Source organism: Eublepharis macularius, chromosome 16 (genome assembly GCF_028583425.1).
Source record: "Eublepharis macularius isolate TG4126 chromosome 16, MPM_Emac_v1.0, whole genome shotgun sequence".
Lineage (NCBI taxonomy): Eukaryota > Metazoa > Chordata > Lepidosauria > Squamata > Eublepharidae > Eublepharis > Eublepharis macularius.
The window spans coordinates 4,349,470-4,371,883 of record NC_072805.1 but is presented as its reverse complement, the minus strand read 5'-3'; the positions used below and the strand labels follow the sequence as shown (position 1 = coordinate 4,371,883).

General features: G+C 43.4%; 1 protein-coding gene across 2 annotated transcripts in view; it reads right to left on the bottom strand.

Moving 5' to 3' along the window:
- Nucleotides 1–22,414, bottom strand: part of PRR5 (proline rich 5) — a 137,896-nt gene that overhangs the window by 5,725 nt on the left and 109,757 nt on the right. For both annotated transcript variants that reach the window (XM_055000862.1, XM_055000863.1), the window contains one exon: nucleotides 18,387–18,527. In XM_055000862.1, the coding sequence (XP_054856837.1) occupies nucleotides 18,387–18,527 (141 nt within the window). The remainder of the gene's footprint in view (nucleotides 1–18,386; nucleotides 18,528–22,414) is intronic.

Here is a 22,414-nt window from a genome sequence, read left to right as displayed (position 1 = left end):
GAGAGGGAGGAGGATTCTAGGCAGCTGAGGGAGCAGCAATATAACAGGCTGCTGACACCTTTTACGAGAGTGTGGGGTTAATAACAACATAATAATAACATTTGATTAAGGTATAAGTTCACATCTTAAGAACAATGTATCCATGTGTTTCAATCACTCACTCCTGCGTTGTTCATCTAGTTATTTTTCTTCTTCTCTGTTTATATGGCTGTCTGCATATAAGGGCAAGAAATACTGAGTTCCCTTACTCCAACAGTCCTGGGCATTTAATGAATTGAGGGAATGGGCTGCCTGTCTGGGGAAGTCTTCGGGAAGGAGAGAGGGGACCCCCTACGTGGATTTGGATCAGGGCTCTCTGCCTGGTAAGTAGGGACTAGACAGGTGCTGCACGGTGACTGCCCTGATCTGCCTGTGTGGCCTAGAACCTGAGAAGGGAGGTTTAAAGTGTGTGGCAGTAGGGCGGAGGGGGGGCATCACAACAGGGTAGAGGGTAGCCTGGTCACAGCACCACTTCTCAGAAGGGTTGCAGCAGGTGAGGGGAAGGTTGTGCCCAGTCACCCTTTGACCTCCCCTCACCACCCCTTCAGGCGCAAAGGATTTGCTGCACAACCACTGAAGTTTTAACATATAGGAGGGGGAACACCTTGACTTTTTCCCATGCCTTGCTTTGTACAAGGAAGAGCCCAATGATCTCGGGCTGTCTGCACCACGTAGGCGAGAAAATCCCAAACCTTCCCAAGTCAGTCCTCTCAGACTATACACAGTAGCAAGGGGAAAAACCAGGAATTTATTAAGAGATAAACTGATGACAGATGAAGTAGGCCTTCAATCAATAAGGGTGCGGGTACATCTGGCAGATGTAGAGTACTAGAAAAAGTTCAAATTGTCCCATTCTGATTCTCTAAGCCATTAATCTGTAAATTACCTTTTAGCCAAAGATCCTACGCGCTCTGGCTTTCTTTGCTCCCTCTGTGAAAGGTATACTATTCCTGACGACCTGTTAGGGGCTTCCGCTGACAACTCACAACTTAGAGACTGGATCTACAATTTGGATGCAGTGATCAACAGAGTATCAGTATCGAAATCTAGGGCAGGCCCCTGGTATAAATTAAAACGTTTGACCGCTCAAGATCCATGCGCCTTGCCAGCATTTCTAACTACCATCTTATGAGTCTCTTTCACTGCCCTGCGCTTTCAGTCCATGCAATCAGCCTTCTTGGCCAGCCATTACTCTCAGACACCCAAGGAAAACCGTGTTTGTATCTGCGGACTGTCTGCAGTAGAGAACCTTCCTCATTATCTATTATACTGCCAGCTACCTAATGCACCCAGAATTAAATTTCTGGCCGGAACTTTGCCTACTAGAGCCGCATACTCGGAAACTCAGAAAATCATGCTCCTGTCAGCAGTCAGCGACAGCCGTCTATCCCACGGAGTTTCACAATTTGCATTAGCAGCCAGGAAGATCAGGCCCAAGGCTTCTTCAAATGAGTATCTGTAGGACTGGCACGATCCTTTGTGCAGTTAATATAAAATGTTTTAACTATGATGCTGGAGGTGACTGTTTTTAGATGAAGCATGTTTTTGGTTTTTTAATCCTGTGATGGCCTATGGCTAATGACAATAAATCTAAATCTATTAAGAGATCAAAAGTAATAGAAATGAGGATGAATTAACTTGCATAATTCCCAGGAGGACTGGGGAAACTTAGGCACTAAACTTAACACAATGGAGGTTGTTAACATTATTAAAAAATACCCTCGAATCAAAATATAATTTCTAAGCATGTAGTTATCAACTGTTCAAATCTGTCTCCTTCTCTGTCTCCTTGAAGGGAACAGGAACTAAATCCATTGCTTCCTCCAACTGTCAACAGAGTTTTGTGGCAACAGAATCTTCAATGGCACCGCATCTATTCATGACAAAGGGATTTTAGTTCTTGGACAAAACAGTCCACCCCTGCATGATGGGTTGCATCTCTGAACCTGCCTATTATTGGCCCTGCTCTCCTAGGCTCTTTCTTGAAGCATCATATAAAACCAGTATTGTTTCATTGCTCTTTTGCCTGCTTCTCCATATTCTGGCAAAACTGGCCTCCCCAGTCATATGTTGCTCAAGCAATTTCCTTATACAACTCCAGGGATTCTTAGGCCTGCTTCTCAATGAGGCGATCTTTCAAGCGCCCAATCCATTTAACAACAGCAGCAGCAGCAGCAGCAACAACATTTGATTTATATACTGCCCTTTAGGATGACTTAACGCCTACTCAGAGCAGTTTACAAAGTATGTTATTATTATCCCCACAACAAAACACTCTGTGAAGTGGGTGGGGCTGAGAGAGCTCTGAGAGAGCTGTGAGTGACCCAAGGCCCCCCAGCTGGCTTCCAGTGGAGGAGTGAGAAATCAAACCCGGCTCTCCAGATTAAGAGTCCCGTGCTCTTAACCACTACACCAAACTGGCTCAACAGAATCACTTTGTTTAGGATTGCATTGTAAGGACCTTAAAGAGATAAGAATAAGCACTTTGAATAGTGCCTGAAAGTAGGTGGGCAGCTAGTGAAGCTGTTTCTGAACAGGGGTGATACAGTTCTTATATCCAGCCCCTCACAGAAGACTGCTTCCAATGTTTTGGACCAACAAGTTTCCTGACAGTTTTTGAAGAGAGCCCCAAACAAAGAGTAACATCTCCTTTAACAATGCAGTTATGTTCTTGAAAAGAGAGTGCTAAGTTAAACAGCAGTAAAAGAGCTATTGATAAAAGCTAGTTCTGACAGAGATGTGTTCACAGTATTGCCGTTTCTTATGTGCAAGTGATATGTGCAGGTCTTTTACATATTTCCAACACAGTTGAAAGGTGACCATCCTACCGACTGTGCTACTGTGTCATTTTCAGCCTACCCTATTTTCTTTTACCTGGGCTGATTCTGTTGTGGAGCTGCTACCCAGCTCTCCTTCCCCCACTTTTTTTGAAAAATTACAACCAGGAGCAAGAGTACTATAATGAAAGAATTTTAAATGAAACAGCTTTATATGAAGTATCACTCTACAGTACTTTAACTTGGATTTGATCAGACTGTGGATCACCATAGCCAGATCACGTTTTTCAAGAGGAGGTGGGGAAGACCTTAGGTCTTTTGATCCCACAAAGTAATAGAGATGTGAGAAAGAATTGAAGAAAACTTGAGAGTGCTGGATGAGGCAGGAGAGCACTGAATTTTTACTTTCTCTTGTAGAGTAAATCACCAAAGAGAATAGACAAATGAATTTGAAGGATTTGACAGCAAGCCTGTTCCTCCTCACAGAGTGTTGCCTATCTGGACTGAAGAATTCAGTCTTTGTGTGAAGTCACAGTAACAGCCACTACTTCTTTAAAAAAAAAACACCACGTCCTAGTATGGACTAAGGCAGTCCAGTTCCAGATTAAAGGAACAGATTCATCACATACGTTACAGTTACAGGCTGTGAAACACACAGATATCTGAAGGACTAAGCTGAACTCACAAACGCTCATATCCAATAAATGTTAGTCCTTAGAGAGCCTCTGGGCTTTTATCTTATTATACAAAGAGGCAACCTGCTATTGGAGATGTTCAGTAGCCTCAATTTATAACTCTTTGGCCCATACCCTTTATGCTCCGGGATGGGGTTAAAACATGTTTCATGCTCCCTTCAATGGGGATGTAAAAGGATCATCATGACTTGTTGATTAGCAGCTTAAAGGAAAAATTGCAGCAGGGGAATTCTGCTTCCCACATAGGCTAATAGTTTACAGCATTCACAATCTACAGTGATTGAATGAAAGATGATGTGCTATTTAATCATCAACATCAATGATGACCACTAGTTTGAAGTTTAAATTTGCTAAAGGATTGTAGTAGGGGCCCTGACAGTGGCTAATTTAATGCAAGTTTGTGTGTCAAGGATTACTTGCCCATGGGCAGTCCTTTTGAGTAGAAACATAAGATATCCTTTAAAAAGATAGATGTGAAGTTTATTCAAACCCCGCCTTTCAGCCCCAATGGGGACTCAAAGTGGCTATAACATTTTATATATTTCCATTCCAGCCACACAAAAACCCTGAAAAGCAGGCCAGGCTAAGAGAATGCGATGGGCCCAAGGTCACAAGCAAGCCTTTCAGGCAGAATAGCATTTGAATCTGGATTTCCCAGATTCTAGCCCAATGCTATAACTACTACACCAAACTGGCTCATGTTAGAAATGGTGTCTTACAGGAATGACCCCAGAGACAGGATGAACAAAATTGCAATAAGAACTCTCGCCTAGCAGTGGTAATTGTAATGCTGTAGAATCTGTTTCATGTTTTATGTTAGTTCCAGGATAACAGAATCGGGAGCAGTTCCAGTCCATGCTTTACTCATGTCTGTATAAATTGGCTGACAGACAGCTAGGAAAGGCCTCTGGTAAGCCTTGTGTTCTTTTCTTTGTTTCTGCTGAAGTTACTCTGTCTTGACTAACAGAGACCCTCTGCATATTCCTAAATGATTGCAGAATCTAACAGGAATGAGATTGAGAACCATGGAGAGAGCCAGCACCATTCCCTGATAGTGTGGGCATACATGGAACTGAAAAGCATTTGGCAGAGAGGTGCAGGTTTATCATCTCTGTTAAAACAGAAGCAGCTGAGGATCCTCAGTCATTCTGTGGATGGTTCCAGGCTGCTATGTGTTAGCTGTACTAACCTTTGACTCCATGGGCTCCATGGGCTCAGAACCAAGGACAGACTGGGAGGAGGAGGGATGCCTAGAGACAGACACATTTCCAAATGCCTTGAGGAAAAGCATCTCAGCCCTGGACTGAGTACTCTATTAAATTGCACTTTCAGCTCTCTCCCTTCAGAACTGACACAGCCAAGGAAGTGAAAGGGCTGTTATTCAAGCTGGCAGCCAAAGCCTTTGGGAAAGAGCCTTGGAACTGATAGCTCTATCAGGACACATTTCCAGGCTTTACCCCTCAGAACCTTGGAGAAGGAACTCTTGTGAGGAGGCTCTGACAGGCTACACCTCTGGATTTAGCCCTTGGAAATCAAGGGTGCCAGGGAAACAATCAGGCTGGCACGAAGCTGCAGGAATGGAGAAGAAGCCATTGTTAGGAGGCTCTGATGGGCCACACATCTGGACTTAGCCCTTGGTATTCAAAGGTGCCATGAAGGGGGCAGGTGCCTTTAATCAGGCTGGCATGAAATCACAGCCTTAGAGAAGGAGCTGTTGTGAAGAAGTTCTCAGATGTCAAACCTCTGGACTCAGCCCTTGGTAATCAAGGGTTCTAGAGAAGGAGCAGATGCCTTTAATCAGTTTGGTGTTTTCCAGCATATTGAAGAGGCCTCTCTTGAGCCATAACAAGGAAGGGAAAGACAGAAACTTTTATTCTTTAAATGTAGTTTTATTCTTCACTAGAATGACTATTGATGGTTAAAAACGTTTAAAAGAAATAATTCTTCTCAGCCTCATGAATGGGGTGAGGAAAAAGCAGAGAAAAGCAATGGAGATCCTTTCTTTGTGCTGGCCAAAAGAGAATTGAGGGAATAGCGCCCCCTCCTCTTCCCTTTCTGAGTAAAACTTGTGAATCTTGTGATTTTCTGGGATGCCAAGTAGGCCCAGGACAGGAAAGCCGAACCATCTCCGGATGGCTCAAAGTGTGGATATGGTCTTCTCGAGCCTACTTGGTGATATAATAATAACATAATAACATTCGATTTATATACCGCCCTTCAGGACAACTTAATGCCCACTCAGAGCGGTTTACAAAGTGTTATTATTACCCCACAACAATCACCCTGTGAGGTGGGTGGGGCTGAAAGAGCTCCAGAGAACTGTGACTCGCCCAAGGTCACCCAGCTGGCTTCGTGGAGGAGTGGGGAATCAAACCCGGCTCTCCAGATTAGAGTCCCGTGCTCTTAACCACTACACCAAACTGGCTCTATAGATACATGTGAATGTATCTATAGAATTGCTGGGTTTTGTATTTCATTTAATCAAGCATTTTAGAGCATTAAACAAGTGCAGCATAGGAATAAGCTAAATAAGGTCAAGCCCCCAAAGCCCCAATTCTCATCCTAGTACACAGTGGGAATGTGTGTCTAATCCATGTGGGCTGGCCTACCCAAGGCACAAGGATGTTCTCGTAAAACTATTCCCAAATGTAGTATGCTTTCATTTTCCACAAAGCAATGACCAACAACCATTCAGTTACATAGGAGTGCGGGGGGGGGATCTGATATCTGCCCCGATGCCCCTAGCCTCTGAAAATTAAATCCAGACTGGCAGAAAATGAAGGATTACTTAGAAAATGAATGGGATGTAAAAGGAAAATTAGTAATCTTTGATAGCTACGGAAAGATAGCTATTAAGTGACTTTACCTGTACTCAAAAAGATTAGATGTAAATTAGATGTAATGATCAGGGATCGAACGGTTCTAGCGCTGTTGGAAGTCAAATAAAAGGGGGGAGGGAGGGGTGGGGGGCATACACTAGTTAAGGGAAGAATAATTAATGTTTTTATATTGGATGTATATGCTAACCTACCAAAAATAAATAAAAATTTATTTAAAATGAAAATTAAATCCACACAGCCCAACCAATTCATTTACCTATGGTCCCACACTGAAGAGTTCCTTACTCATGACAGTGTGTAAAGAAATAGCAATAACTGGCTCCAAGCTTTTATTATATGTAGAAATATCAACACCACCACCAGTATTCTGATTTTTCATATAACTGTAGGTGAGATCCAAGAAGCAGTTGGAGATATTAGTAAAAAGTCTACTTTAACAGCCACAGTTAACTTACGCTGGTTTCTCGGGAGAGAGATCCTCAGCGGTGCTTGTAAAGATCTGCAAATGTTGGCTTGATTGCTGTCATGCACTTGTGAGGATTTCCAAAAACAAATAAACCAAACCTTCCGTGCCCACACTTCTTCTGTCTCAGCCTTAACGAGATTTTCATTCCGGTACATTTCAGCTTTCTAACTCCTCTCCACAGTATTATTTCGCTGAGAAGAACTAAACCAGCTTTTGAAGTATGACTGAAACAGATTTTGAAGTACGACTAATGAAACTGATAAGAGCTCACTTAAATCAAGCTACTTTGGTACAATCAGTTATGGCTAAGAACTTAATGGCATCTGGTACAGGTGGATTTTTATGTACCACAGAGAAATCAGCACAGATGCCAAGATTCCTGCCAAATATGCCCATGTCCCTCTGAAAGGTTCTTTCTTTCCACTTGAAAAAAAGATGTTGATACATTGTGTGGGCGGAGTGCGTTTACATACGACAGGCAGTGGATAGGCACACAAGCCCAAGATTCAATCCTGTATCCCGATGTGTACAAAATACACACGGGAGCCATGTGCGAACTAGAGCTGGGTTCCAGTAAAACCAATTAAACTAAGACTTTCTCCTTGAGGAGAAAGTCTACTGAAGTCTACTGAAGTCTACTGAATTCTGTTGGACCATCTTCCAAGTAAAAAGGGTAGAATTCTGTTGTTAAAGAGTACATTTATATGATGACAGTTCATTATGTAGTACTCTTTCCAGTTACTTTTCCAGGGTGAAGCTGTCTTGTGAATATAGCCTGATGTGATGTCTCCTATTTAACCTTACCACATTAAGAATATTAAAACATACCTTACTCAGGGGAGCGTAACACGAAAAAATTGCCTTGAGAGGTCATTATCCTGTTATTAATAATGATTAAAACTAACCCTTACTTCCTAAGCATATTGTATTAAAATATTTTTTTTTTCGAAAAAATTTTTATTGGGTTAGTATCAATTATTTTCACATTACAATCAATTCTCCCATTTACCAATTTCTAACCCCCTCCCTTCCCCCCCCCCCTTTTTATTGACTTCCAACAGTTTTCCAGCCCTTTGTCCCTTTTCCCTTACTCTTTATATATTCCTCTATCTAATCAAATATGTATTCTCCTTTTATTCTAAGCAATACTTCTTTGACTATTTTTAATACTCTGTACCCATAATAGATAAACAATTTATCCCATAATTCCGTTTTCAAATATTTCTGAATAACATAAACTATATAAACTATATAAGCCATACAATCATATATATCAACCAACTTAACTTATACTCTATATATTATTCATTCTATTTTCTTCTTTCTGTTTTAATTATATTAGTTTACGTTAATATTTTATATATGATATCAATCAATTTGACTCATATATACCTTCATATTACCATATTCAGTTTGGTACATTGTACAAAATCAAAAAGAAAATATTATTAATTAGTCAATCCTTATAGTTAACCCTTGTGGTTAGTTATTTTCTATCAATATTCTATTTATTATTCTATATATATCAATCTAATAACATAACTGTTTAGAGATTCATTTTTACCTCTTCTCCCCCCCGGTAAAGTCACCCCCCTCTACATTTTATTATATTTCAATAGTTCTCAAACTGCCACAGTTCTCCTCCCACCTCCCATTTCTTCTCCAAATATTGTTTCAGCTTCTTCCAGTCTGTGTTAAACTGTCCTGGGTCCAGATTTCTCAGTTTTCTTGTCATTTTATCCATTTCTGCCATATGCAACAATTTGTAAATCCAATCTTCAATAGTTGGCACTTCTTGTACTTTCCATTTTTGCGCGTACAAAAGTCTAGCTGCAGCCATCATGTAAAATATCAACGTCCTATGGTGGGCTGGAATTCCCTCCATTCCCAGGTTTAGTAGCAGGAGTTCTGGGTTCTTATTTACTTGAAATTGTAAAATCTCACTCATTTCTCTTATTATTTCCCCCCAGTACTGCCTAGCTACCTCACAAGTCCACCACATATGGTAGAGGGAGCCCTCGTGCTTCCTGCATTTCCAGCATTTATTAGAAGTATTCAAATTCCCTAGCGCAATCTTCTTTGGTGTCATGTACCAACGATAAATCATTTTGTAAATGTTCTCTTTAATGCTGGTGCATGTCGTTATCTTCATTGTAGTCTTCCACAAGTATTCCCATGTCTCCATTGTTATTTCTTTGTTGAAATTTATGGCCCATTTCACCATTTGTACTTTAACTATTTCGTCCTCAGTATACCATTTCAACAGTACTTGGTATACCTTGGATATTCTTTTCTTGTCCTCTTTAAGAAGGGTCTGCTCTAGTTCCGAATTCTCTGTTCGTATACCTCCCTTTACAGAGTCCGAGTTATATAAATCTCTAATCTGTCTGTACTGGAACCAATCGTAATAAGGTGATAGTTCCTCCTGAGTCTTTATTCTGAGTTTAGATGCTTCAGTTCTAGTTATTTCTTTGTAAATTAAACATTGTTGCTCATTATCAACAGCTCTCGGGTCTATCACCTCATATGGAACTACCCACAAAGGGGTTCCTTCTTGTAAATAGATTCTGTACTTCTTCCAGATTGTATATAAACTTCTCCGTATGTAATGATGCAGGAACATCGAGTTCACCTTTACTTTATCATGCCATAGGTATGCGTGCCATCCGAATATTTTTTTGTATCCCTCTAGGGCTAGTAATTTCTTGTTCTTTAACGTCATCCACTCTTTCAACCACACTAGGCAGATTGCGTCATGGTAAAGTCTTAGATTGGGCAGTTGCATTCCGCCTCTTTCTTTTGCATCTTGTAAAACTTTCATTTTCACTCGAGGCTTCTTGCCTGCCCATACAAAGTCTGATATTTTCCTCTGCCATTTTTCAAATTGCTTAGAGTCACTGATGATTGGTATTGTCTGTAGCAAAAACATTACTCTTGGTAACACATTCATTTTCACTGCTGCAATCCTTCCCAACCATGACAAATTCAATCTGTTCCATTTGATCAGATCTCTCTCTATCTGAGTCCATAGTTTTTCATAGTTATTTTTAAATAAATCTATGTTCTTTGCAGTCAGTTCAATTCCCAAATATTTCACCTTATTTGTTACTTCACATTCCGTTATTTCCATTAGCAATTGTTGTTTTTGCTTAGTCATGTTTTTGCATAATACCTTTGATTTCTTTTTATTGATATAAAAACCTGCCAAGTCCCCATACTCCTTAATCTTATCTATCACTTTTGGCATGTTCTCCATTGGGTCTTCCACAATTAGCATTATGTCATCCGCAAATGCTCTGACCTTATAAGAATAGTCCTTTATTTTTATTCCACGGATTTCTTCATCTTGTCGTATTTGTATCATCAGAATCTCCAATACCAAAATGAACAACAGCGGAGACAGCGGGCAACCTTGTCTTGTTCCTTTACTTATAACTAATTTCTTAGTCACTTCATCATTCACCACAATTGCTGCATTTTGGTCTCTGTAAATTTCCTTTATTGCTCTAATGAATCTTTCTCCCATTTGTAGCTTTTCCATAGTGGCAAACATAAAATCCCAGTTTAAACTATCAAACGCCTTTTCAGCATCAACAAAGAAGAAACCAACCTCCTTATCACAACGCTTGTCATAGTATTCAATAGCATTTATCACTGTCCTCAAGTTGTCTCTAATTTGTCTGTCTGGCAAAAAGCCTGCTTGTTCCTCCTCAATAACTTCCGAAAGCCACCCCTTCAGTCTCTCCGCCAGTATCTTCGCAAAGATTTTATAGTCATTATTAAGTAACGATATAGGTCTATAATTTTTCACGTTTGTCAAGTCTTGGCCTTCTTTAGGGATCAATGATATATTCGCTTCATTCCAAGTATCTGGAATCCGTTGATCCTTTAAAACTCCATTGATCACCTCTTTTAGGAATGGTGCCAGTTCATTGGCCATTGTCTTGTAAAATTTAGCCGTAAGTCCATCTGGCCCTGGCGCCTTTCCAAGATTTGCAGATTGTATTGCCTTACTTATTTCCTCATCCGTTACTTCATTATTCAGTCTATTTCTCCAAGCTTCCGAAATTACTGGGAGTTTCATTTTCTCCAAATATGTCGCTATTGATTCTTTATTCACCTCTTTCTTATTGTATAACTTAGCGTAGAATTTGTAAAAGGCTCTACTAATGGTAGTCTGTTCCAGATACGTTTTATTGTCCTCACATATTTTGTTTATTATTTTCTTTTCCCTTCTCTTTTTTAATTGCCATGCCAAATACTTTCCAGGTTTATTTGCTCCTTCAAACACTTTCTGATTCAGTCTTTTAAGGTTCCACTCCAATTCTTTATTATTCATTGCTGCCAACTGTTCTTGAAGTATTTTAATTTCCTGATGTAATTTCTTTTTCCCTGGTCTCTTTTTTAACTGTATTTCTTTGGCTTTTATTTTCTCCTCAATCTCTTGTCTCTTCTCCTCTTTCTTTTTTCTCACTCTGCCATTTAAGTCCATTAGTATGCCCCTTATTACCACCTTGTAGGCATCCCAAACTTTGTCAGTTGGTACTTCTTTATTCACGTTATATTGTATGAAGAACTTCCTGTAACAAGTCCTCATTTATTCTCCATGCTTTCCTTTTTCTCCTCCTCCCTAATTTCCACATGATTGGATTATGATCTGAGCCTACCATCGGCATTATTTCTACCTCCTTAGTCCATAACGCTAAGTCTTTTGAGGCCCAGATCATATCAATTCTCGATAGTGTACAGTGTCTTGAAGAGTAAAAAGTAAATTGTCTACTTTTAAGATTTTCTCTTCTCCATACATCTTCTAAAGTCTCCTGTTGTATCAGCTCAAAAAAAAGCTTTGGTAACAATCCTCTTTTCTTTTGTACAGTTGATGTCTTTTTATCTAGTTCCAAGTTCGTCACTCCATTGAAGTCTCCAGCAAGAATTATCTGGTCGTATGAAAGTTCGTCTAATTGCTTCCTCAAATCCTCAAAGAAGCTCTCTTTTGCACCGTTAGGTGCATAAATTCCGACTACCAATACTTTTTTTAAGTTCCATGTACATTCCACTGCTATAAATCTGGCTTCCACATCTTTTATTACAAATTTTGGCTGTAGCTCCTCTTTTATATACAACACCACTCCTCTTTTTTTCTTATTAGAGGCCGCTACAAATTCATTGCCCAGTTTCCCCATTTTTAAAAATTTTACATCCTGCTTTCGAATATGGGTTTCTTGCAAGCAAACAATATCACATTTTTGTTTTAATAGCCAGTGGAAAATACTTTTTCTCTTGTTTGGTGAGTTTAGTCCATTTACATTCCAAGATAAAACTTTACACTCCATACTCATAATCTTGTTGGTAAGTCTTTTTCATTGTCCCTTATAAATCGCTCCATCTCTCGCTCAGATCTGATACGCTTTTTGGCCCCTCCAAACTCAAAGGACACACCTTCTGGCAACTCCCATCTGTACCTGATTTTCATGTCTTTCAAGATCTGAATTAGCACTTTATATTTTTTCCGATCTAATAACACTGACCTGGGTAATTCCTTCATTATGATAATCGTCTTGCCATCAATCTCCAATGGATCTTGAAACTGTTTTGTCACAATCTTCTCTTTCATATTTCGTGTCGTAAACTGCACAATCACGTCTCTTGGTAATTTCCTCTGGGTTGCAATTCTCGAATTTACACGGTATGCCACATCAAGGATAGCCACAACTTCCTCCTCCTCCTTCCCCAGGTATTCAGCTAACACCTCAGTCATCTGTTCTTGCGCTGTCTTTCCTTCCACTTCTGGCAAACCACGAAACCGTAACTGCTTCTCCATGTGTTTAGTTTCCGCAACCGACATCCTTCCCCTCATCAGTCTCATCTCTGTTTGTTGCGTGCCTGCTAAGTTCTCCATCGCGTCTTCTACTGTTTTAACTCTCTGCTGCGTTCCTTGTAGTTCACTTTGTATTGTTTCCATACCTTTTTTCACTTCTGACAACTCCGATTTTACTGTCTGTTTGACCTCTTTAACCTCTTTAATCAGCTCCAATTTCGTGTCCTTAAGTTCTTTAATCACGTCTAAAAGTTTTTTGTCCAGGTTTTCTATTGCCGATTGCCACTCTTTTTTTGACATCGTGGGGCTTGCTTTGGCTCGCTCCCACGAGTCCGCTCTCTTCCTTAACTCCGTGGCGTAGAATTTAAATGTCTTTTTATTTCAAATGTCCCGGTCTTCTTGCCAATAATTTTTAAAGAGTCCAAAATGTCGGGCGTCTTTTCTCTATGGTTCCTCTATGATTTTGTAATCCAAAATGGCTTACTTCCTTTTCCGCTGAAGCCGCGACCCTTCCCCTTTCAAAGATGGCGATTCCCTTCTTCCTGCCCCCTGGCAAGGGCCGCTTCTCTCCAGCAACTCTATTGTTATTACGTACTTCCTGTCTCCCAACTTCCCACAGTAGGTCTCGCGATGGTATCTTTTTCTCACAGCTCCATAACCGCAAGTATTCAAAACAATAGTCCAATTTCTTTAATAACTTCTTTAAACTTAATCTCTTTTCAAATACAACTCTTGCCGAGTCTTCCCCTCCTTATTATTAGCCTGTTGCAGTTTGAAAATCTACTTTTCTTCCTCTCTGTTTTTATCAATCTGTCCCGTATCAGAAGATAGTGATCTTTACCTTCTCTTTCACTTTTCTCGGGCTGTAGTCGCTGTTTCGATTATAACTTCTCCTCTCCACCTCTTTCCCCAATCGAAGCTTGGGTATGTAGGTCTTATGCCAGCCGAATTGGCCCCAGAACTGCCGCAGAGATCGTAGCCGACCTGTCGCAGGGTGGGACCTCAAGGATCGGGAGGGGACCCTTTGCGCAGAGCCCCCCCTCGTCCGAGATCTAGCACACCCTAGGGTCTTGAGCGTTCTTTGCCTGCTCTCTGCCTGAGAGCAGTCGGCAGCGGGCTAAATTTCCCCCGCCGGCCGCTTAAAACGGCAGTCCGGTCAGCTCCGCAAATGGAGCTGCTTCAGACCTCCATGAATCCCAAACCGGAAGCCATATTGTATTAAAATATTTAAGATTTCTTTGTTGTAATACCGATAATCTTCATCCTCTTTCCTCTAAAGAACTCTCAGAACTGCCCCAAAACCTTAGAGACTTGGGACCTGAAAAACATCTTTGCAAGTAGAAACACAAGTGAATAAAGTCTTGAGACTTTAAAGGTTAAATAATTTCTAAGCTTAATGCCCTTTTCACATCTAATCTATTCTTCTCCCTGTGATCACAAATCCATGACTCTCTAGGCATTCTATGGTCCATCTTACTGCCTCCATACCAGCCGTTAGGGACGGGGTTTTGATGAGGATATCATTGAGGTATGGGAACAGGGCTATTCCTTGTAGCCTGAGAAGTGCTATCAGCATCACTAGTATCTTTGTGAACACTCTTGGCGATGACTTCAGTCTGAAGGGTAGGGCCCTGTACTGATAGTGTTCTCCATCGTATGTGAAGCATAGGTATTTTCTGTGTGACTCCCTGATGCGTATGTGGAGATAAGCCTCTGAGAGATCTATGGAGGTTAGAAAGTCTCTCCTTTGTATGGCCCCTGTGATAGATATTATGGTCTCCATCTTGAACTTGTGGTACTTGATGTATTGATTCAGCCACCTCAGGTCCAAGATCGCTCTGATATCCCCATTTTTCTTCGGTACGATGAAGAATACCGAGTACACTTCCCGGTTCTCATAAGGTGTCGGTACTGGTTCTATTGCATTTATTGTTAGAAGGTGTTGAATAGCCTCCTTTATCTTGGTGTGCTTTTGTTTCAGTAGGTTCCTTGCGATGTATACGAGATGATTCAGTGGGATCGATTGGAACTCCAAGAAATAGCCCCTGGATACTGTATCCAAGACCCATTTGTCTGAAATTGTTCGGTGCCACTGACTTGCTAATTCTTGCAATCATCCCCCAATTTGCATGACTGTCAGTTAGTGGTAGTCATGCCTGATGTGTCTTCTTTTGTCCTTTTGTTTGTTGACTGGATTTGTGAGAGGCAAAAGACCTATTGTCGTTTTTGGGTCTTGACTGCCATTGACTCTTATAGGATCTATTGTTACTCTGTCTGATGGAGCGTTTGGAGTCATGAAAGGAGTGTCCATTGCTCTCAACGACATTTGGAAGGAATCAAGTGTGGCATCTGCTGCGAAGGCCAGTGCCAAAGCTATTTTCTTAACTTAATTCTTTATCTCCTTGGGTAACTCTCTGCCTGCCGCAGCTAGGTCTGAGGCTCAAGTGAGTGCTGCCCTAGCAAATAGTGACCCAGTTGCTGAAGCCCTAAGGTAGGGGTGGGGAAGGTCTGGCCTGCGGGCTGTATCTCATTTGGTCTGGCCTGCAGGGCTGGCACGTTCACTGAGGCAGAGCCGGCAGCCACCTCAAGCGCAGCTCTCTGAAGGAGGCGCTGTGGCCCATGCTGGCCCCTGACGACCTCCTGGCCTGACCTGGCACCAGTACTGTGGGCTGCACAGTGCAGAAGCAACCAGGCTGTGCCTGTTGCTTCGTGCGCTTGCGCCCCCAGCCTGACCCAGCGGCAGCACTGTGGGATGTGTGGCGCAGAAGCAATCAGGCTGTGCATATTGCTTCGTGCACTTGGTGGGTATTGGACATTGGGAAGGTCAGTTTGTAGCCCCTCAAAGTAGCTTCCAGCAGATACTCCAGTTTTTGCCACTGTCCCTGCCAATTAGAGAGCTCCTATTCTGGTCCAGCCAGCCAGGAAAAGGACCAGCCCCTCAAAGTAGCTGCCAGCAGATACTCCCGTGTCTGCTGGCAGATGGGTCCTTGGGAATTCCTTCTGCATCCATAGATAGAACTGATGTGGTAGCTAGACTCGTGACTGGGTCATCCACTACTAGCAGTTTGATCTTCTTTGTTGCCTCTGGTGCTAAAGAGTAAAACTTATTGAACAGAGATTGGTACACCCTTGGTTTGGCTGGATTTTCCCATTCTGCCTTAAGGATACCATGAAAAAATTGCTGGTAGTGGAACTCCTGTTTGGGTGTTCACCAATTTTGGGAGCGCTTTGTCTAAACCTTGAGGGAAGGCTGGGTCTGGGTCCTCTTTCCCAGTATTTGTCTGAGTGATATCTAAGACTCTGAGGATTTTAGGGAGTAATCTGGAGTACATCTCCTGGGGGGGAAAGCCTCGTTTGTATGGGGCCAATTGTTTCTTCCTGTTCATCAGAGAGTTCCCCTTCCTCACTCTCTGAGTGCGGTTCAGAAGACTCTGATTCTGACTGTGGTTCCTCTGAGAGGCTTGAATCCCCTCTATCCAGCTATCCAATCTCTTTCTTCTTTTAGTCTTTGGGAACACGGGAGTGGTGCGACCCAGCTCTCTTACTAAGGCCTGGATTTTGGTTCCCCTTTTTAGGTACATTCTGCCCTCTGAATTTTTCCATGACCTCCTTGAACTCCTTTTAAAGCTCTGTTTTGATTCATGCCAGCAAATTTGCCTTTGCATCATGGCCAGAGAGGTCTAACTCACTATTCCCCTGGCCCTGCCCTCCGGTGCCTTGTAAGGACTGAGTGGAGGCAGGAGAGCTAGGCAAGTCTAGGCCATCGATGAGTCGCACAGCCATATTAGGCCCTTCCAAACCCTCCTTGGCTGCCATTCCGGCCTGACTGTGTTTCCCACCTAAAAGTAGAAGGGGGGGGATGAAGAAAAGAACACAAAGAGTTTTTAAGTCTCACGAGCTGGCTGTTCAGGTTAGGAGACTCCCAAGGGTATGTCCATTATTCACACGAGTAAACCCTCTCCTTCCCCCGGTGTCTTTGTGAGATCCCTTACCGGGGTTCAAAGGGTGTACGCTGGCTCCCTGACTCCAATGCTTCTGACGTGCTCCAAGGGAGTCTGTAGCCCACAGGGCCATGGTGTTTCCTTCTCCACTCACCACCCGCACTGCGTGCTGCTTTCCCCCACATGTGTTTGCTATGCACCATGCTCTTTTGCCACCTGCTGAACACTGTTTTTTTTTGCAGAAGCCGGGTCCTAGAGACTGGGAAAAAACATTGGCTCTGCTTCTCGCCTCCCCTTTCTTGTTTGGCTCGATTGGGGAGGGGGGAGGGACAAGCCCTTCCTTTACCCCACGAACTTGTTCTATCTGTTCCCCTGCCTTTTGTTGCTTAAGGTCGTCTAGGAGCATTGCTCTTGCAGAGCCAAGCGATTCGACTCCCTGCCTGAGCAGGGCTGCAAAAAACTGGCGAGCCAGGGAAGAGCCCCTCCCCTAGGGGATTGATTGATTCGACTGCACCCTGCAAGAGAGAAGAGGAGCTACTTCCTGCTAGTCAGGACTGACCCACTCCCAGGACCACAGGAGAAGGTTGTAGTGGTGCCACAAGTTGTAGTGGATATTTAGGTGGTCTCAGTGGAAATTCCTCCAACGGGCTGTCTAACGATGAGGCTCATCTGTGTGGAGTAACCTCTCTAAGAAGTGGAGCTGGAGTCTTGCAAGCAAATGTCTCCAAGGCAGGCTTGGACTTCACAAATAGTTCCTTTAACTCAATAGTGAGATCTAGATGTGGAGCTTCAAGGTCAGGGGAGATGCTAACTGCGAGGTATCATCTTAACTTTTTCCAGAGGAGTGGGGAGTTCAGCCACCATTTCTTCACTTTAGTAGAAACTGGTGAGTCAATTCTCTTGATACCAATGGTTTCCTCATACTGGTGGAGAAGACAGTTTAAAAGGGTGGAATTCAGTACCTTCTGCCACACTTGGTGAAGTGGAAAGACTTTTTTCTACAGCTTCGACTTTCCGATTTACTCTAGTTTGCTTCATGAAGCACTGGTTGTTCTCTTAAACACAACAGGCGTAAATCATCTCTGTGTCTAGAGGGAACTTTTCCTGCGCACAGGATTTACAGGTTCATTAAAGAGTAACAGGCTGGGCCATGAGCATAGGCATGTCTCACAAACTCCCAACTAACCACACTACTAAATTATACTAACTATATGAACTATAGAAAAGAAATGCTGCAAAGTGGGGGGAAAAGCTCTACAGAACTGTTCTCCTGAGAGAAGTCCCTCAACGCTGCTATTGATGCAGCAGATGAAGAGGAACTAAATGGGAAAGCGCAACTCCCCCCCCCTCATGGCATGTGCGGCCCTGAAGCTGCGTTTCTGACGAAAAGGTCTTCGTGCCAAAAAGCTCCCTATAGAGGTTTCCAGATCACCACTCTTTGCAGGGCTAAAAATGTGATGCCAGTAAGAGAATGTCAATCTGTTTGTGAAAGCTCCTGTATCAGTTCACATTGCAATGATTTTGGCTCAGCACAAAGGATTCAGTGAATGGCTATCTACAACCTTGTACCTACAAATTTCAGCAATGACTTTTTGTCCCAAGAAACAACAGACATTTGTGATAGAAATGAAGAAAATCCTGCTATCTATGTGGGAGGACACTGTAAATGAATGGCTTGTTGCGTGAAGCCAGTCAACACAAAGAATGCTTGAAAGGTGGGATCAACCATAAAAGTTCAACGTCAATAACTAGTTTGGGGGAGCAAATTTTGCAGAGAGAAAGATTTAAAATTCCCCAAAAAAAAATATACCTGAAGGATAAGCAACATCTGAATAATTGAAGGAGGAACCCTTGCTCGGGAACGGGACAAAGCATCTTCCAGTTTGATATTGAGGGTTATAATATTTCTGAAGTGCAAAAGAGCTAGCTGGCGGACAGAGGGCTCTTTCCCCTAAACAAAGGAAATAAATGAAAGTTTTCAACAATTTATACATTATTTGCTTTCAGATTATGTGTAAGGCACATACAGTACAATCCCAAGCAAAGTTACACCCTTCGGAGTCCATTAGAATTACATTCAAGTTCCAGAGATCCAGAGCAGTTAGCCGTGTTAGTCTATAGTAGCAAAAATAGAAAAGAGTCCAGTAGCGCCTTTAAGAGTCCAGTAGTTGGTTAGTCTTAAAGGTGCTACTGGACTCTTTTCTAAGTTCTAGAGAGTTAAGCATGTGCGTAGCCCCAGTGAAATTAATGGGATTAGGAAGAGGGTAACTATGACAGTATTATGCCTTCTTATCTCTGCTTCAAATTCTTGCATTTTCAAGACATCTATTCATATGTTTTATTATAATCTATTCATTCCTCACTTTTATATATCCCGGTCTTTGTTTGTATTATATTTAGCATCTTTTTGAAAATGCATCAAAGCACCCTGAGGTGAGACAGATGAAAACAACCTTCAAGCTGACTCACCAAAAACTTGACAAGAGTCAAAGATTAGTTAAAGATTTCTCAAGCCTCATTCGTACCAAAGTAGAATTCTAAGCTCATCATTATTTTCTCTACATTCTTCCAACATGACTGGAAAAACAAAACAAAGCTGGTACTGGTGGAGAAGAGCACGGAGAGACGGTGTGGCTCGGTGCTTACCTGCATCCCATCCCGAGAAACGCTGGTGATGGAGCTGGGAAAAAGAACCTCCCTTCGACACTCATGTTGTGTAATGCTAGGTCTATAAACAATAAGACTACAACGTTGCAAGATCATTTTGCAGCGAGTGACATGGACCTTGTGTGCGTGACCAAAACCTGGGCGAGGGAGGGTGAAACGGTCTCCCTGGGAGAACAGACCGCCCCCCCCCCAGGATATTCAGTCCTTCATCAGTCCTGAACAGGAGGTCGGGGGGAGGGGTGGCAATCCTTGTCTGAGAATCTTTCTTCTTCTGGCCACTCCCTGCCCCTGAGATCTCCGGCATTGGATGTGTAGGCCTGGTGTGGGGTGCCGAGGAGAGTTTGGCTATTTGTCTGGTGTACCGACCGCCTAGCGCACCAGCAGATACCCTGTCACATGCTGGAGGTAGTGGCAGGGTGGGCCTTGGAGTACCCGAGATTGATGGTGCTGGGGGACTTCAACATCCATGTCGATGATGCCTCCTCCATGCAGGCTGTGGACCTGATGTCTTCCATGGCAGCACTGGGGCTCTCCCAATTTGTATCAACCCCTACATATCAAGCGGACCACATGCTAGATTTGATCTTCAGGGTGAGGTTGAATGTGGATCTAGAAGCAGTAGAATCGATGCCATGGTCAGATCACTTGGTTCTGAAGGCTTGGCGGAGGGTACCAACCCCCCCTCACAAGGATGGCGAGCTGATTTATGCTCGCCCATGGACACTTATGGACCCTATCAGATTCCAGAATGCTTTGTGGGATCCAATGCTCCAAGGCAGTTCGTTAGATGAGCTGGTGGAGAACTGGCAGTGCCAGCTCTCTGAAGCCATCAACGAAATCGCGCCCAGTCACCAACTTTGCCCCTGTGCCAGATGAGCTCCCTGGTATACAGAAGAGCTGTGATGGAAGAAGCAGGAGCTAAGATGGCTTGAGTAAATGTGGCGACGATCTCGGGATGAAGAGGCAAGATCACGTTATAGGACGTTTATGAAAGCCTATGAGGTGGTGGTGAAGGCTGTCCAGGAGGAGTTTTATGCAGCCTCCATTGCGTCAGCGAGCTCATGCTCAGCAAAATTGTTTTATGTGGTTCGGTCATGGGTCTCCCTGCCAGAGGGAGGTCGTCAAATTTTGAATTCGGACATTAGCTGTGAGGCTTTTGGGAGCTTTTTTGCTGATAAAATCTTGTCCCTCTGACGCGACTTGCTAGCCACAGTTGATTCAGTAAATGAGCTAGAGACCCCTTGGCCATCTTCAGGTCCAATATTTGATCATTTTAGCCCACTCTCTGGAGAAGAGATTGACAGGACCCTGTGATTAGTTAAGCCCACCACGTACCCCTTGGACCCATGCCCATGGCTGGTGAAAGCCAGTGCTGATGGGCTGTGGTCCTCATTGGGGCTATTGTTAATCTATCCTTAGGCTCCAGGGTTTTTCCTGGGCCATTAAAGGAAGCTGTGATGAGGCCTTTTTCAAAGAAACCATCTCTGGACCCCACTGACCTGGTCAATCACCGCCCAGTCTCGAACCTCCAGTTTCTAGGAAAGGTGGTTGAGCTTGAGCAGGCAGTGGCGGAACAGCTGCAGGGCTTCCTGAAGGATGTGTCAGCCCTAGATCCCTTCCAGTCTGGGATCTGCCCAGGACATGGGATGGAGATGTTGCTGGTCACCCTTACAGACAATCTTCGCAGACATCTGGACCGAGGTGGTTTGGCGTTGCTGATATTACTGGATCTGTTGGCAGCGTTCAATACAGTCAATTACGATATTTTGACACACCGCCTTGCCGATGTGGGGAGACAAGGGATGGCCTTGCAGTGGCTTGTCTCTTTTCTCCATGGTCAGGGACAGAGGGTGGCACCTGGGGAGAACTTGTCATCCCGCCACCCTTTGGTGTGTGGGGTCCCACAGGGAGCAATACTCTCTTCATTACGGTTTAATGTCTATATGCGCCCCTTGCCCAACTAGTGCGAAGTTTCGGAATCAGGTGTCATCAATATGCAGCTGACACCCAGTTGTATCTGATGATGGACAGCTGCCCTAACTCGGCCCCAGATGCCCTAGAACGTGCTTTTGCAGCCGTGACTGGCTGGTTGAAACAGGGTTGGCTGAAATTGAACCCGACAAAAATGGAGGTCCTGTACTTGAGCTGCGGGGAGGTTAGGCTCAGGACTCTGGCTCCTGGCCCTCGGTGGGGCACCGCTGGTGCCTGTTCCAAGGGTTAAGAGCCTAGGGGTGATCCTGGATGCCTCCCTGAAAATGGAGGCACAGGTCACAGTGGATGTTGGGTCCTCTTTTTTCCATCTGCGCCAGACCAGGCAACTTGTCCCATACTTGTCAACCCGTGCCTTAACTACAGTGATCCAGGCAATGGTCATCTCTAGACTATATTACTGCAACTCACTCTACATGGGGCTGCCCTTGGGCCTGACCCGGAGATTACAGCTGGTACAAAATGCCGCGGCACGCGTTATTATGAGAGTGCCAAATGCGGCACATATAACACTGATATTATGTGACCTGCATTGGTTGCCTGTGGAGTGCTGGATCAGATTCAAGGTTTTGGTACTGACCTATAAGGCTCTATGCGGACTGGGACCAGTGTATCTACGGGACCGTCTCTCACCATATATCCCCTGGAGGAGACTCTAATCAGGAGAGAAACAGCTCTTGGTGGTACCTGGCCTCAAGGAGGCCCGCTTAGCTTCGACCACAGCCAGGGCCTTTTCGGTCCTGGCTCCCACCTGGTGGAATGCTCTGTCTACTGAGACCAGAGCCTGGTAAGACCTATTATCTTTTCACTGGGCCTGTAAGAAAGAGCTGTTCCACCAGGCACATGGCTGAGGTCTGGGCCTCCGCCGGCCTGAAAAAACAAGGGGTGTATAAAATCTAACCCTCCCTGCGAAGGCTGTCCATCATCCTGTTTTATTTTGTAAGGCTGACTAGAAATGTTTTTATTTTAATGATTTTGTTAAATGTTTTATGGAAATGGAATTTTATTGTATGGGTTGAATGAATTTATTTCGGTTCACAACCAGCTTTAAACGAGTAGATTTTAATGGGTTGTGATCCAACCTGAGCCCACTCGTGGGGAGGGTGGAATAGAAATGTGAAATCAATAAATAAATAACATGAAGTGGAACCATAACAAAGTAGAATTCTAAACTGGATTTGG